This window comes from Musca domestica, unplaced genomic scaffold (assembly GCF_030504385.1).
Source record: "Musca domestica strain aabys unplaced genomic scaffold, Musca_domestica.polishedcontigs.V.1.1 46, whole genome shotgun sequence".
NCBI lineage: Eukaryota > Metazoa > Arthropoda > Insecta > Diptera > Muscidae > Musca > Musca domestica.
The window spans coordinates 77,353-95,389 of NW_026712336.1; the positions used below are offsets into that span (position 1 = coordinate 77,353).

At 36.1% G+C, this 18,037-nt stretch overlaps 1 protein-coding gene across 1 annotated transcript in view; it reads left to right on the forward strand.

The window, feature by feature from the left end:
- Positions 1–16,428, forward strand: part of LOC101900064 (uncharacterized) — a 42,742-nt gene extending 26,314 nt beyond the window's left edge. Inside the window, exons 2-4 of the mRNA XM_059127553.1 lie at positions 15,443–15,779; positions 15,843–16,010; positions 16,069–16,428. Of these exons, the coding sequence (XP_058983536.1) occupies positions 15,443–15,779; positions 15,843–16,010; positions 16,069–16,236 (673 nt within the window). The 3' untranslated portion in view covers positions 16,237–16,428. The remainder of the gene's footprint in view (positions 1–15,442; positions 15,780–15,842; positions 16,011–16,068) is intronic.
- Positions 16,429–18,037: the final 1,609 nt, after the last annotated feature.

Genomic DNA, 18,037 nt, shown 5'->3' on the forward strand with positions numbered 1-18,037 from the left:
CCTGATTAAGACTACACTTAGATTGCACTAAGTTATGACCACATTACCTCTTGCAATGGAATGCCTTTAACTTTCTGCTCTTTGCCACCCAACAGCCTAGACGCAACTCTTTAAGAGTGGGTAGTGGCAATTTTCTGTTTGAGTTATTTCGTTTTTCTTCATTTTTTGCTTTTGTTTTGTTTTTTCCTGTAAATAAATGTCAAACCTAATGACATTTCTGTTCCGCTACAAGATTTACCAACCGTCGACACCGAAGACAAACAGGGACATTAACTGCCGTACCAGCCGAAGAAGAAGTTGAAACAAAACGGCAAACATGTAATACATTGTTGACGGTGTCACGTTTTGTCTTTCGACATTCCTTGAGCTGGGGAGCGAAGTGTGAAGTGGTGTTGTTGTTGTTGGTCGGATAGACGGATGGATAAGTTAAAGTCTGATGAGTTTGGCAACAAAGTTGGTGTGTGTGTGGCATGCAAGCAACTAAGTAGCAGGCAGAGATGTTGTGTTGGCAGTTAAGTGTAACATCATTCTCAGGTTGCACTGCACGTGATTTGCCAATTAACCTTTGGAGGGGGGAGGAGAGGCCAATGTGGTTACCATATACAGGATTTGCGGACAATATAAAATAAATTGTAAATACATTGTTTTGGGACAATGGAAATACTTTATGTATGATGTTGAGATTTAATACTCATATCCTAGATTTTGAAACAACGTGGATTTAATACTCCTATCCTAAATTTTGGGACAACGTGGATTTAATACTCCTATCCTAGATTTTGGGACAACGTGGATTTAATACTCCTATCCTAGATTTTGGGACAACGTGGATTTAATACTCCTATCCTAGATTTTGGGACAACGTGGATTTAATACTCCTATCCTACATTTTAGAACAACGTGGATTAAATTCTCCTATCCTAGATTTTGGGACAACGTGGATTTAATACTCCTATCCTAGATCTTGAAACAACGTGGATTTTATAATCCTATCCTAGATCTTGAAACAACATGGATTTCATACTCTTATCCTAGATTTTGGGACAACGTGGATTTAACACTCCAATCCTAGATTTTGGGACAAAGTGGATTTAATACTCCTATTCTAGATTTTGAGACAACGTGGATTTAATACTCCTATCCTAGGGTTTGCGACAACGTGGATTTAATACTCCTATCCTAGATTTTGGGACAACGTGGATTTAATACTCCTATCCTAGGGTTTGCGACAACGTGGATTTTATATTCCTATCCTAGATTGTGGAACAACGTGGATTTAATACTCCTATCCTAGGGTTTGGCACAACGTGGATTTAATACTCCTATCCTAGATTTTGGGACAACGTGGATTTAATACTCCTATCCTAGATTTTGGGACAACGTGGATTTAATATTCCCATCCCAGATTTTGGGACAACGTGGATTTAATACTCCTATCCCAGATTTTGGGACAACGTGGATTTAATACTCCTATCCTAGATTTTGAGACAACGTGGATTTAATACTCCTATCCTAGGGTTTGCGACAACGTGGATTTAATACTCCTATCCTAGATTTTGGGACAACGTGGATTTAATACTCCTATCCTAGATTTTGAGACAACGTGGATTTAATACTCCTATCCTAGGGTTTGCGACAACGTGGATTTAATACTCCTATCCTAGATTTTGGGACAACGTGGATTTAATACTCCTATCCCAGGGTTTGGGACAACGTGGATTTAATACTCCTATCCTAGATTTTGGGACAACGTGGATTTAATACTCCTATCCTAGGGTTTGGGACAACGTGGATTTAATACTCCTATCCTAGATTTTGGGACAACGTGGATTTAATACTCCTATCCTAGATTTTGAGACAACGTGGATTTAATACTCCTATCCTAGGGTTTGCGACAACGTGGATTTAATACTCCTATCCTAGATTTTGGGACAACGTGGATTTAATACTCCTATCCTAGATTTTAGAACAACGTGGATTTAATTCTCCTATCCTAGATTTTGGGACAACGTGGATTTAATACTCCTATCCTAGATCTTGAAACAACGTGGATTTTATAATCCTATCCTAGATCTTGAAACAACATGGATTTCATACTCCTATCCTAGATTTTGGGACAACGTGGATTTAACACTCCAATCCTAGATTTTGGGACAAAGTGGATTTAATACTCCTATCCTAGATTTTGAGACAACGTGGATTTAATACTCCTATCCTAGGGTTTGCGACAACGTGGATTTAATACTCCTATCCTAGATTGTGGGACAACGTGGATTTAATACTCCTATCCTAGGGTTTGGCACAACGTGGATTTAATACTCCTATTCTAGGTTTTGAAACAAAGTGGATTTAATACTCCTATCCTAGATTTTGGGACAACGTGGATTTAATACTCCTATCCTAGATTTTGGGACAACGTGGATTTAATATTCCCATCCCAGATTTTGGGACAACGTGGATTTAATACTCCTATCCCAGATTTTGGGACAGCGTGGATTTAATACTCCTATCCTAGGGTTTGGGACAACGTGGATTTAATACTCCTATCCTAGGGTTTGGGACAACGTGGATTTAATACTCCTATCCTAGATTTTGGGACAACGTGGATTTAATACTCCTATCCTAGGGTTTGCGACAACGTGGATTTAATACTCCTATCCTAGATTTTGGGACAACGTGGATTTAATACTCCTATCCCAGGGTTTGGGACAACGTGGATTTAATACTCCTATCCTAGATTTTGGGACAACGTGGATTTAATACTCCTATCCTAGGGTTTGCGACAACGTGGATTTAATACTCCTATCCTAGATTTTGGGACAACGTGGATTTAATACTCCTATCCTAGGGTTTGCGACAACGTGGATTTAATACTCCTATCCCAGGGTTTGGGACAACGTGGATTTCATACTCCTATCCTAGATTTTGGGACAACGTGGATTTAATACTCCTATCCTAGATTTTGGGACAAAGTGGATTTAATACTTCTATCCTAAATTTTTGGACAACCTGGATTTAATATTCCTATCCTAGGTTTTGGGACAACGTGGATTTCATACTCCTATCCTAGATTTTGGGACAACGTGGATTTAATACTCCTATCCTAAATTTTGGGACAACGTGGATTTAATACTCCTGCCCTAGATTTTGGGTCAACGTGGATTTAATACTCCTATCCTAGGGTTTGCGACAACGTGGATTTAATACTCCTATCCTAGATTTTGGGACAACGTGGATTTAATACTCCTATCCCAGGGTTTGGGACAACGTGGATTTCATACTCCTATCCTAGATTTTGGGACAACGTGGATTTAATACTCCTATCCTAGATTTTGGGACAAAGTGGATTTAATACTTCTATCCTAAATTTTTGGACAACGTGGATTTAATACTCCTATCCTAGTCTTTGGGACAACGTGGATTTAATACTCCTATCCTAGATTTTGGGACAACGTGGATTTCATACTCCTATCCTAAATTTTGGAACAACGTGGATTTAATACTCCTATCCTAGTCTTTGGGACAACGTGGATTTAATACTCCTATCCTAGATTTTGGGACAACGTGGACTTAATACTCCTATCCTAAATTTTGGGACAACCTGGATTTAATATTCCTATCCTAGGTTTTGGGACAACGTGGATTTCATACTCCTATCCTAGATTTTGGGACAACGTGGATTTAATACTCCTATCCTAAATTTTGGGACAACGTGGATTTAATACTCCTGCCCTAGATTTTGGGTCAACGTGGATTTAATACTCCAATCCTAAATTTTGGGACAACGTGGATTTAATACTCCTATCCTAGATTTTGGGACAACGTGGATTTAATACTCCTATCCTAGATTTTGGGACAACGTGGATTTAATACTCCTGCCCTAGATTTTGGGACAACATGGATTTCATACTCCTATCCAAGATTTTGGGACAACGTGGATTTCATACTCCTATCCTAGATTTTGGGACAACGTGGATTTAATACTCCTATCCTAGATTTTGGGACAAAGTGGATTTAATACTCCTATCCTAGGGTTTGGGACAAAGTGGATTTCATACTCCTATCCTAGATTTTGGGACAACGTGGATACCATATTCATGATCTTGAGGCAACCTGGATGCCATAATCTGCATTTTGGGCGTGAATTTCCTTTTCTTGATTTTGGGACAAACTGGATACCAAATCCTAGTTTTTGGTATAACGTGGATTTCATATTCTCGATTTTGGATAACGTGGGTATCTTTCTTTGGGACAACGTGGATTCAATATTTTTTTTTTTTTTTTTTTTTTTTTTTTTTTTTTTTTGAACAACCTGGATACCATACTCTTCATTTTAGGACATATTGGATGGCACGTTTTTCATTATGGGACAATATGAAAACCATATTCTCGATTTTGGGACACACTGGACACAATATTTTTTATTTTGTGACAACATGGGAACCAATTTCTTACATTTGGGACTACGTGGATTTCATACTCTTGATTTTGGGACAATGTGAATTTCATATCCTAGATTTTGGGACAGCATGGAATTCATATACTCGATTTTGGCACAACCTTAACTTCATATTCTCTATTTTGGGAAAACATGGGCACCATATTCTAGGTTTTGGGACAAACTGGATACCATATTCTTTTTTTTTGCGACAACGTGGATTCAATATTGTTGATTTTGGAACAACCTGGATACCATTCTCTTCATTTTAGGTCATATTAGATGAAATATTTTTAATATTGGGACAAACTGGATTCAATATTTTTTTTATTTTGGGGCAACGTGGGTACCATTTTCTTAAATTTGGGACAACGTGGATTTCATATCATAGATTTTGGAACAATATGTATACCATATTCTAGGTTTTGGTACAACGTGGATTCAATATTGTTGATTTTGGGACAACCTGGATACCATTCTCGTAATTTTAGGACATATTGGATGACATAAATTTCATTTTTGGACAATATGAAAACCATATTCTCGATTTTGGGACACACTGGATACAATATTTTTTATTTTGAGACAACGTGGGTGTCATTTTCTTAAATTTGGAACAACGTGGATTTTATATTCTTCATTTTGGGACAACGTGGATTTCATATTCTCGATTTTGGGAAAAGATTGGTACCAAGTCTTGATTTTGGGACAACGTGGATATAATTCTCTTGATTTTGGGACTACGTGGATTTCATATCCTAGTTTTTGGGACAACCTGAGTTTCATGTTCTCGATTTTGGGACAACACGGATACCATATTCTAGGTTTTGGGACAAGGTGCATTTAATATTGCTGATTTTGGGACAACCTGAAAACAATCTGAAAAAATTACTCAATTTGGGACAAAGTGGAAACAATATTTTTGATTTTGGGGGAACGTGGGTACCATACTCTGATTTGCCGACAACCTGGATACTATATTATTAATTTCGGAGCACGTTCCTAATTTTGGGACAAAACGGATGCCATATTTTTGATTTTGCGACATATGGGATGTCATGTTTTTGATTTTGGGACAATTAATACACTGTAGAAATAATTTTGTGACAATGTAAATATCTTATACACAGTTTTGGGACAAATTGAGTATCCTTTACAAAATTTATAAAACCTCCATGCAGTCCTAATACAATTTTAGGTCAACATGAATGTCTTATACACAAATTTATGACAACTTTGAGGTCTTATACACAATTTTGGGACAATGTGAATATCTTATACACAATTTTGGGACAGCATGGATATCTTATACCCAATTTTGGGACAACATGAATGTCTTATACACAAATTTTGCCAACTTAGAGGTCTTATACACAATTTTGGGACAACATGAATGTTTTATACACAATTTTGGGGCATCGTGGATGACTTATACACAATTTTGGTACAGCATGGATGACATATACACAATTTTGGGACAGCAGGGATATCTTATACCCAATTTTGAGACAACGCGGATACCTTATACACAAATTTGGGACAACGTGGATGTCTTATACACAATTTTGGGACAACGTGAACATCTTATACACAATTCTGGGTCAACATGGAGGTCTTATATTCAATTTTGGGACAACAAAGACATCTTATACACAATTTAAGGTCAAAGTGGATGTCTTATACACAATTTTGAAAGAACGTGGATATCTTATACACAAATTTGGGACAACGTGGGTGTCTTATATACAATTTAGGGACAACATGATTATCTTATACATAATTTTGGGTCAACATGGATATCTTATACCCAATTTTGGAACAACGTGGATATCTTATACACAGTTTTGGAACAATATGGATATATTATACACAATTTTGGGACAACGCGGGTATCTTATACAATGTGAATGTCTTTGGGGCAACGTGGATAAATTATATACAACTTGGGACAACATAAACATCTTATACACAATTTTAGGTCAACGTGGATGTCTTATACACAATTTTGTGACAGCATATACATCTTTTACACAAGTTTGGGGAAACATGGATATCTTATACACAATTTTGGGACAACATGATTATCTTGTACACAAATTTGGGACAGCGTGGATGTCTTATACACAAAATTTCGAGCAACGAGGATGACTCATACACAATATTGGAATTATGTCGACAGCCTATAACAATTTCGGGAGAACATGGAATATTTATACTTTAATTTGTGACAACCTGAATTTCTTATACACAACTTTGGGACAACGTGGATGTCTTATACAAAATTTTCGAACGATGTGGATATCTTACACACAATTTTGGGACAACATGAATGTCTTATACACAATTTTTGGGACAACGTGAATGTCTTATACACTATTTTGGGACATAGTTAACAACTTAAACGCCATTTTGTGACAAATTGGATATCTTTTACACAATTTAGGGACAACATGGATATCTTATACAGAATTTTAGAACAAAATGGGTGTCTTATACACAACTTTTGAACAACGTGGATACGTTATACATAATTTTGGGAAAGCGTGGACGTCTTATACACAATTTTGGGACAACGTGGATATCTTATACCCAATTTTGTGACAATATGTATATGTTATACACAATTTTTTAACATCTTGGATGTCTTATACACAATTTTTGAGACAACGTGGATATCTTATACATATTTTTTGACAATTTTGATAACTAATACACAATTTTTCGACAATTACAAATTTGTACATAATTTTGGGACAACTTAGCTATCATAATTCCGATTCCGGGACAACGTGTATTAGTGTACACCATTATGGGACAATGAGTTATAATTTCAATTTTGGGACAATGTTAATAACTTCTCTTTGAACAACACGACCATCGTCCTTCCATGTTCGTTCATAAAACTTCTTTCACTCCTTCCTTTCTTTACTCCTTTTGCACCTGCCTCAACTTCTCATTATCCTCCTCATTTTAACATATTTTCATTGGAAATTCTCTTAACCACATATGGATAAACATAATTATTTCAATTTGTGCCACTTGAACAATGACGCAATTTGCCATTTTCATTTTCACCCATTTGTGGTTAATACACACATACCAAAGGATGTATGCCTGTAGCTACATACATACAAACATACATTCTCATATATTCATATCTTCCTCATTGCGTGTCTTCCTGGTGCGTAGTCCAAAACCTAGCTGTCTCTGGCAGAAAAGTTAAGAACAAACCAGCCAACCTCTCGGCCTGTCTGTCAGTCGGGTGGGGCCAATGTTGGCTTACCTTGCCAACTGGAAATAACCTTTTAATGATGCCAATAAGGTGTAATAAAATATCTCCATTTATGTCTGGCAAACATATTCCAGTGTGTGTGTGTGCATGTATGCATGCGTGTAGACACGACATGCCCAAGGGTATGTTGTACAACATCTGTGTGAGTGTGTCCTGATATTGGTCGTATCTTCTTCGTCGTCTACGTCGTCGTTGTCTTCTTTTGCTTGGTTATGTCATGATATCCATGTCAATGTTATTTACAAGTCATTGATATTTTTACGTTGTGACTGCTAGACGCTATCTGTAAAACGCTTGTCTGGCCTGGCAAGCATTTTACACATCGCACACAGCGAGACACGACAATGTATTTGGATAAAAACTGAAACTGAGAAACTGCTAGGACCCGTAGGTATTGGAGGCATCATTGGCATTGGTTGGTTAGGGGCCCGCAATGCATGTAGGTGTCCGTCGGCGGAACGTTCATAATGGAGCGCATACTTTTAATTAGTCTTTACAGATCGATAATGTCAATATTCATTAGAAGCCAAAATGAAATTTATAGAAACTTTTAAGAGGAGAGGTATAATATGATAGAGGTATAATATAATAATGTGGAAGGGTTGTATTAAATTCAATTTAAAAGAGGTAGAAAGAGGAAGAGGGAGGAGGCTGATACAATGTTGAAAAGGGTCTTTGGCACAAAGATGTGTAGGAGAGTTGTAGTGGAAAATTAATAAACTCTACTCTACACAAAAATCGATTGAGAGTTCAAAAATCTCTTATACACGTTATTGAGACAACGTTGATACCTTAAGTCGGATTTTAGGACAATATGAGTAACTTATACATGATTTTGGTACAACGTGCAGAATTGATAAACGATTCGGAGACAATACAAATAACTTGCTTTTTTCTCGATTTTGGGAAAACGTTAATAGTTTATAAACTATTTTATACACGATTCGGGGATATGTTATACAAATTTTGTGGGACAACACTAATAACTTATACACAATTTTGGAAAAACAATAATGCTCTAGGCACGATTTTAGAACAAAATGGATGTCTCCAACACGATTTTGGGACAACGAAGATAACTTCTACTAGAGGTAATTATACCCTACAACACTATGTGTTGGGGGTATTATAAGTTTAATTGGGCCAGAATTTATGTAACACCTCGAAATATTGGTTTCCCATATAGGAAAGTATATATGGATCTTCCTAGCTCGCCGAGCTGAATCGATCTAGCTATGTATGTCCATCTGTCCATGTTAATTTGCAATCACGCTACAGGTCGCAATTATGGCCCGATCCCTACGAAATTTTGCACGAAGGTGGGGTTAGGGTCAGAATATTTTCTTTTGGAGATGATCGCCAAATATTTAGGGGTTGAAAAATGTCGGATTTTGCAGTAGCTATACAGGTCGCAATTATAGACCAATCGACGCGGAGTTTAGGGCGGGGAAGAAGCCCACCAATTTGGGTGGTCATCGGATAATATTTAGGTAAAATAGACCATATCTTTTGTGTTAAAAAAATTCAAAATTTTTCATTAAACCGCGAATATTTTAAATCCCGGCTTAATCACAAGGCCATGACAAGGTTACTTCTTATCTTTACATTGATGTTAACATCCATCAAATCGGATATATAGCAAAATATGTGCGATATATATGTCTATCAAAGAAGATATTCTTGTAAGATCTCTTATATGTCGAGAACGGCTGAACTGATTTCGACAGTTCTCATTAATTCAGAATGGCCTCTTGGCAGGAAAGAAAAAACGTCTAAAAATATCTATCTAAAGATGAAAATATAGATTTTGTAATATTTTCTCATATTTTTTCAATTTTGTCATATTTTAATTAATTCAGAATGGCCTCTTGGCAGGAAAGAAAAAACGTCTAAAAATATCTATCTAAAGATGAAAATATAGATTTTGTAATATTTTCTCATATTTTTTCAATTTTGTCATATTTTTGGCATATTTTCGTTTTGAATTAAACATTTGGTAATATTTATACAGCTAACAAAACTAAGTAGTTGAGATATCAAGATATCATATACAGATCGCATTTATTGCCCGATCCTTACGAAATTTTGCATGGGGATAAGATGAGGGTCAGAATAGAAGCCTACTCTTTTTGGAGATGATCGCCATATATTTAGGGGTTGAAATGGACCAAAAAACTGCAAAATTGTCTGCAGGTCGTAATTATCCCCCGATCCTCACGCACATTTCAATGGGGGTTACCGAACATTACAAAAGCCAAGCAGTTTTGGATGGCCATCCAAAAATATTCAACGTGTGAAGGAGTTTGCCAACTTTTGTAGACAAAATACGAAAATGTCCATTCCAGTGACTTTTTGGAGAATTCACAAACACAGGAAAGACGCTCTTCTGGCTATTTCGTTAACGCTGATTTCGTTGAAGAATATAGTCAAATGCCTGTATCTCATATAGATGCGTTTCAGTCAAAAACCAATAATAAATGTTAATCTTTTGTCACTTCTGAGAGATTATAGGTCTTTGGAAAATATTGGTTCCAGATCTAGGAAGACCATTTAAGTGCAACATCTACCAATAAATTGGATATGAGCAAATTCGTTTAAGTTGCTATCATTCGGAAATTAGAGAACGAAACATGATGGTTTTCTTTTATTATTTGTCACAATATCTTGTGGAATTCTTTCGAGTATCTCGCCTATATAAACTGTATCGTTTATCATAGTGTTGTAGGGTATTCAACGGTCGGCCCCGCTCGACTGTAGCCTTTGCTTACTTGTTTTTATATAATTTTAGGACAAGCTGAATGATTATACATGATGTTGAGACAACAATGATAACCTATATACGATTTTAGGACAGAGTAAATTTTTATACCATTTTGGGACACATAGGATCTGTATTACAATAATATGGGACAATGTGGATAACTTCTATAACATTTTGGGACAAACTAGAAATTTTTTCCATGCTGTCCCAAAGTGGATAGCTTTGACATGATTATGGATCAACCCAAATAAAATAAATATAATTTGGGACATGATTTTGAACATTGCGCAACATTGGGATAACGATTTTGGGACAATTTTGGAATAGCCTGGATATCTTAAACATAATTTTGTGACAACGTGAGTGCCTTAAACACAAATTTGGTACAACTTGAATTTCTAATATATAAAATTTTGGGACAATATAAATGTCTTATACACGATTTTGGGACAACGTGAATTTTCTTATACACAATTTTGGGACAGCGCGTATGTCTTGTACATAATTTTGTGACAAACGTGAATTCTCATACACAGTTTTGGTAAAACTTGAATGTCTTATACACAAATTTTGTGACAACGCAAATGTCTTACACACAATATTGTGACAACGTGATTTTCTTATACACAACTTTGTGACAAGGTGAATGTATTCTATAAAATTTTGTGACAACGTGAATATTTTCTAAATAATCTTAGGACAACCTGAATGTCTTTTGCATAATTGTGTGGTATTGTGAAGGTCTTATACACAATTTTGGATTTTGTACCAAATTTTGAGACATCGTGAATATATTATACACAATTTTGGGATACCGTGAATGTCTTATATACAATTTTAAGACAACATGAATGATTTATATACAATTTTGGGACAATGTAATTTTCTTATACACAATTTTAGGACAATGTAGAGGTCTTATATTCAAATTTGGAACAACGTGAATGTCTTATAAACAATTTTTAGACATCGTGGATATTTTATACGGATTTTTGTTATGACAGAATTCATTTATATACGATTTTGGGACAACTAGGGTGATCTTATATTTGATTTTAGAACAACTCGATGGGCACTTTTAACATAAATTTGAGACACCTCTTTGGAACATTGCGGATTTTTAAGACAAGATTTTGTGACAAGGTAATATGAAAAAATTGAAAAAATATGAGAAAATTTTACAAAATCAATATTTTCATCTTTAGAGAGATATTTTTATGCGGTTTTTTTAGACGATTTTTCTTTCCTGCCAAGAGGCCATTCTGAATTAATGAGAACTGTCGAAATCAGTTCAGCCGTTCTCGACATATAAGAGATCTTTCAAGCATATCTTCTTTGATAGACATATAGATCGCACATATTTTGCTATATATCCGATTGGTTGGATGTTAACATCAATGTAAAGATCAGAAGTAACCTTGTCATGGCTTTGTGATTTCGCCGAGATTTAAAATATTTGCGGTTTAATGAACAATTTTGAATTTTTCAACACAAAAGATATGGTCTTTTTTTCCCGCTAAATATTATCCGATGACCACCCAAATTGGTAGGCTTCTTCCCTCCCCTAAACTCTAGCTACATGCGAAATTCCGCGTCGATTGGTCTATAATTGTGACATGTATAGCTACTGCAAAATCCGACATTTTTTCAGTATTTGGTCCATTTCAACCCCTAAACATGTGGCGATCATCTCCAAAAGAAATAGGGTTCTATTCTGATATTAACCCCACCTCCATTCTAAATTTCGTGAAGATCGGACCATAATTGCGACCTGTAGAGTGATTACAAATTAACATGGACAGACGGACAGACGGACAGACGGACGGACGGACATACATAGCTAGATCGACTCAGCTCGGCGAGCTAGGAAGATATATATATACTTTCCTATGTGGGAAACCAATATTTCGCGGTGTTACATAAATTGTGGCCCAATCAAACTTATAATACCCCCAACACATAGTGTTGTAGGGTATAAAAATACCTGCTTTGTCCCAAAATATTAAAAATGATCCACGTTTTCCCAAAATTATAAAAAAACCCCCCTTTCTGTAAAACTATGAACAAATGGTCCATGTTATCTCAAAGTTAAAAATGATTGATCCACCTTGTCCCAAAATTAAAAAAAGTTATTTACTTTGTCCCAAAATAAGAAAAAATATTCTTGTTGTCCCAAAATATAAAAACAATTATGCATTTTGTCGCAAAATTATACAGAAATGATCCACGTTGTCTCAAAATACGCACGTTGTCCCAAAATTATAAAAAAATAAGAGAAAACAAACACTTAAAAATATTCAAATTGTCCCAAAAATTATGAACCTATGGTCGACGTTGTCTCAAATTAGAAATGCTTCATCTAACTTGTGCCAAAATTATAAAAAACTTACCCACGTTGTCTCAAAAATATAAAAAATATCCACTTTGTCCCAAAATTAAAAATATCGATATTCCCAAAATATCCCATCCCAAAATATAAAGAAAATGTCCACGTTGTCTAAAAATTATATAAATATAAATTAGAAAAATATCCATGTTGTCCCAAAATATAAAAAACTTATCCACCTTGTCCCAAAACTATACACAACTGATCCACGTTGTCTCAAATTATCCACGTCGTCCCAATATTATAAGAAAAATTAACCAAAATGTCCCAAAATTATAAAAAAAACTTACCCACTTTGTCCCAAAATTAAAAATGCTTGATCCATCTTGTCCCAAAATTATAACAAAGTAACCCACGTTGTTCCAAAAATTTACCAAAATTATTAGTATTGTCCCAAAATTATAAAATATGACCCACTTTGTCCCAAAATTAAAAAGCAGTGATCCCAAACTAATAAAAAATATCCATGTTGTCCCAAAATGTGAAAAAATTATTCATGTTGTCCCAAAATTATACACAAATGAGCCACGTTTTCCCAAAATTATAAAAAAAAATAAATCGGTTAATGTTGCTCCAGAAATTATATATTTTTATAAACTATCTGCCTTGTCCCAAAAGTTGTCCCAAAATTAAAAAAAGTATCCCAGTTGCTCCCAATTTGATTTCTCGTCCCAAAACTATGAAAGAAAAGGTTATTCACGTTTTGCCAATTTTTTTTCAAAATATTATCCAACCTCTCCTAATACAGGATGAGATAAAAAAAAAACTGCAACAAAGGCAGACGCCATAGTTTTTATTTTATTTATTTATTTATTTATTTTATTTTATTTTTTTTTTTTTTTTTTGATTTTATTGAATGAAAGCAAAACATTTTGAAAATAGCATCAAATTTTAGGATATATTCAATTTTTTTCGAATTGGTCAGCTTTGGAACGAAATATGGCCTTCAAACGGCCAATGAAACCATCACACGCTGTCCTAATGTTACTCTGCGGTATTTTGGTCCATTCCCGGAGAAGCGCTTGTTTGAGGTGATCGACATTTTGGTATTTTTTAGTGCCAACCTTGCTTTCCAAAATACTCCAGACTCCAAATATTGCAACGGATTGGTATCCGGAAATTTTTGGTGGCCATTGTGCGCTGGAAATGAAGCGAGGAACCTCATTTCGTAACTATTCTTGGGTGGCGCGAGCTGAGTGCGATGATCCTGCGGCCAAAATGTTTGCGTGCCCATGGCTTTAATACACCTTCCAGAATATTTTCCCGATAATACTAAGCATTTATTCTGATGCCACGGTCGATTTATACGAGCGGAGAGCGACTATCGGCTGTTATGGCGGCCCACACCATCACCATGGCCGGCGCTTGAGTTCTGGTGGCCAACCCCCAACCGAAGGTGCACATTTTCAGCTGACCTCTTTGGCAAGAAAACACGATCATTTCGTTTGTTCACCAACTGCTGGACAACGAATGTTTTCTCATCGGAACGGAGAAAACCAAATTCGACAGTTCACCACTTTCGGCCAAGCGAAGCGACTCCTTAGCTCTTTTGAGTCTATTTTCTTTCTGTTGCGATGTACGTTCTTGCACCTTTTGGAATTTCAATGGTTTTACTCCGAGCTTACCGAATGGAATATTGCCATATGTCCAGCTCACGAGCCATTTTTCGGCCACTGCGACGCGGGTTTCGATCACGTCGCTTCTTTATTTTTCGAACCATTTCTGCTAATGTTGCAGTTTTCTTCCGTTCACTTCCTTGACGTCGGGCTACGCTACCAGTATCGCACGGTAACGAGCGATGACGGTACGAGACACAAAAGATTTATTCACATTTAAATGCTGGAGTGCTCTAACGATAGCCACTTGTGGTTTTCCAGCCAAATATAAAGAAATCACACTATCACGCTTGAATTCCATCGCGAATAACTTCTTTCCTGGATAATTCTCATCAAAATGCTTTTGTACGCTTGTAAACAATATAATGAGCTGTCACTGGAGTAATTTTAACAGCTGTCGGACGAGTGGCTTAGAAATGACAGCCGTCTGAAGTTGGTTGCAGTTTTTTCATCTCACCCTGTATAATTAGATTTATTATTCAAATTGTCCTAAAATTAAACAACGTTCTCCCAAACTTTTCCAATATCCATGCTATCTGTTTGTTTGGAAAATTTCCCTCATGGACTTGGTTTTCGGATCTCTATTCGTGTTTGGAGCACACACCGTTGTGTCCTACATCCATGTAACGTAGTTGACATAAATATGTATTTACGTAGATATTGATGACGTTTTACGATATCTAATTAATGTTACACTATCCGGAATCTTCTTCCTTTATTTTTCACATTCATATCCGCTTAAAATAAATTGTTTAATTAGCATGTTAACATTGTTTACCACCCAATGTTACACTATGCTACAAAGTTTTAAGACGAATTTTTTGTAAGTATTTTCAAAAAAAAAATATATACCTCATCAGGGCTTAGTCGAGGGACCAAGGATTCGGTGAGGTAAAATTATTCTTATCTCCAAACAGAAATTAAAAACAAAATTTAAAAATTTCAATAGAACTGTAGACCAGTGTAGCCACAGCTTATTTAACAGTTCTCCCTTAGAATTTGCCTCATTAGTTAGTCAGAAATTTCAAAACAAACAGAACAAGGATTTAGCTGCCGTTTTAGGATTCCTCATCATCGCCTTGCTACACAAATCTCAGGCCTCCCACTTTCAATTCTTTTTCGAAAATGAAATTATGTTCGACAAGTGTCCCGATGTGCCGGATAATAATGGCATACACGATTTGTGCGATATATCGGAGTACCAAATTGAATTCATTGATGGCAGTATCATTGTCCAGGGCAACGCAACCGTCGTTTGGGATGTCCAGCCGGAAGATCGCATTGAAGTGAGTGAGCAAAACTTGGTTCCAAGATTTTTGGAAAAAAAATATTCCGAATTTCTTTTTTAGTTACGCTGTGAGGTCTTCAAATACCAGCGCGGTGCCTGGCAGCCTACAGTTTTTAGTTTGATCTCCAATGATTTTTGTGCCGATCAATTCGACAAGGATTCCTATTGGCATCAGTTGTGGACGAAACACATTCCCGCCGAAGAGCGGAAATGTCTCAACAACAATGGGGTAAATTTTACGGTCATATCCCAAAAAAATTCCTAATAATTTTTATATATTTTTTTAGTTAACCTATCACATGCCGCTGTTCGACATAAGCCCGGTATTCGATGTCCAAGTTAATATTGAAGGTCGTCACAAGGTTGTGACCACTTTGACGGCATATGAAAATGGTGTGAACAAACGTCCGAATGGCATTTGTTTTCAATTTATTGGAGAGTTTATTAAAATCTAAAGCATGACAGGTGCTAAAATGAGGAAGAACACATAACCAAAGCAGCTCTCAGGTCCTGAGTAATTATTCTAAACGGATATTTTATTTTGTAAGTTGGAAATAAATTGTTCATTTTGTTCCAAAATTTTTTGAAACCTTTTAAAAAGATGGGAAAAGGTTATCCATATTGGCCCAATAAAAAAAAACAGTAAAGAAAGCATTTGTATCTCTTAAATTCGGACTTGTATTGCCCATTTGGTGCACAATTAATTTGAAATCGGATAAAAATATATATGGGAGCTATATCCAAATCGGAACCGATCTCGATAAAATTTGGCAAAGATATTCCTGAGTTGTATTTGATATATTTCCCTGAATATCGTTATTACGGAGAGCATATTACGGCTGTGGGTAACAAATATGACAAATCGGATGAACAGTATATATGGGAGCTATAGCTATATCTGAACCGATCTTCACTAAATTTGACATACTAGCTTTAAGACTCAATTCGTCGTAAGTGCCGAATTTCATCCAATTCAATTCAATATTAGACGTTTGGTGCACAATAAAAGGTAAATCGGACAAAGTTATATATGGGAGCTATATCCAAATCTGAACCGATCTCGATAAAATTTGGCACATGTATTTCTGGGCTGTATTTGATATATTTCCCCAAATATTGTTCTAACAGAGTGCATATTACGGCTGCGAAGGACAAAAATAACAAATCGGATGAACAATATATGTGGGAGCTATTGCTATATCTGAACCGATTTTGATCAAATTTGGCATACCTATTTTCAGGCCTAACTATTCGGGCTGATATTACAAGTTTGGTGCACAATAAAAGGCAAATCGGACGAAGATATATATGGGAGCTATATCTAAATTTTGACCGATTATCTCCTATTTCAATAGGGTTCGTCCTTGGGTCAAACAAATGATTTGTGCAAAATTTCATCTGGATAGGGCAATAATTGCGAACTGTAATTTGTTTACAAAAATACATGGACAGACGGGCGGACAGACGGTCGGACGGACATGCATAAATCGACTCAGAATGTGATTCTATGCAGATCATCAAAAGGAACTATGGGTCTATCTCGTTTCCTTTTGCCTGTTACAAATAAATGCACAAAGACATAATAACCTGACCACATTGTGGTGTCGGGTATAAAGATCCACGAAGAAATTAACGTGTGCTCTTTAACCATTTTAGTCCTTCGAGTAACTAAAGAATGACTGCTGGTTATGTTTCGGAGAATAAAGACAAGTTTTAGCTTCCCCATAAGCCTACAGGGTGAGATGAAAAAACTGCATCCAAATTCAGACTGCTGTCATTTCTAAGCCACTTGTCCGACAGCTGTTAAAATTATTACAGTGACAGCTCATTATATTGTTTACAAGCGTACAAAAGCATTTTGGTGAGAATTTTCCAGAAAAAAAGTTATTCGTGATGGAATTCAAGCGTGATCGGGTGATTTCTTTATATTTGGCAGGAAAACCACAAGTGGCTATCGTTAGAGCACTCCAGCATTTAAATGTGAATAAATCTTTTGTGTCTCGTACAATCCGTCGTTACCGTGATACTGGTAACGTAGCCCGACGTCAAGGAAGTGGACGAGAGAAAACAGCACCATCAGCAGAAATGGTTCGAAAAGTAAAGAAACGACTTGATCGAAACCCGCGTCGCAGTGGCTGAAAAATGGCTCGTGAGCTGAACATATGGCGATATTCCATTCGGCAAATATTGAAAAATGAGCTCGGGTTAAAGCCATTGAAAATCCAAAAAGTGCAAGAACTAACACCGCAACAGAAA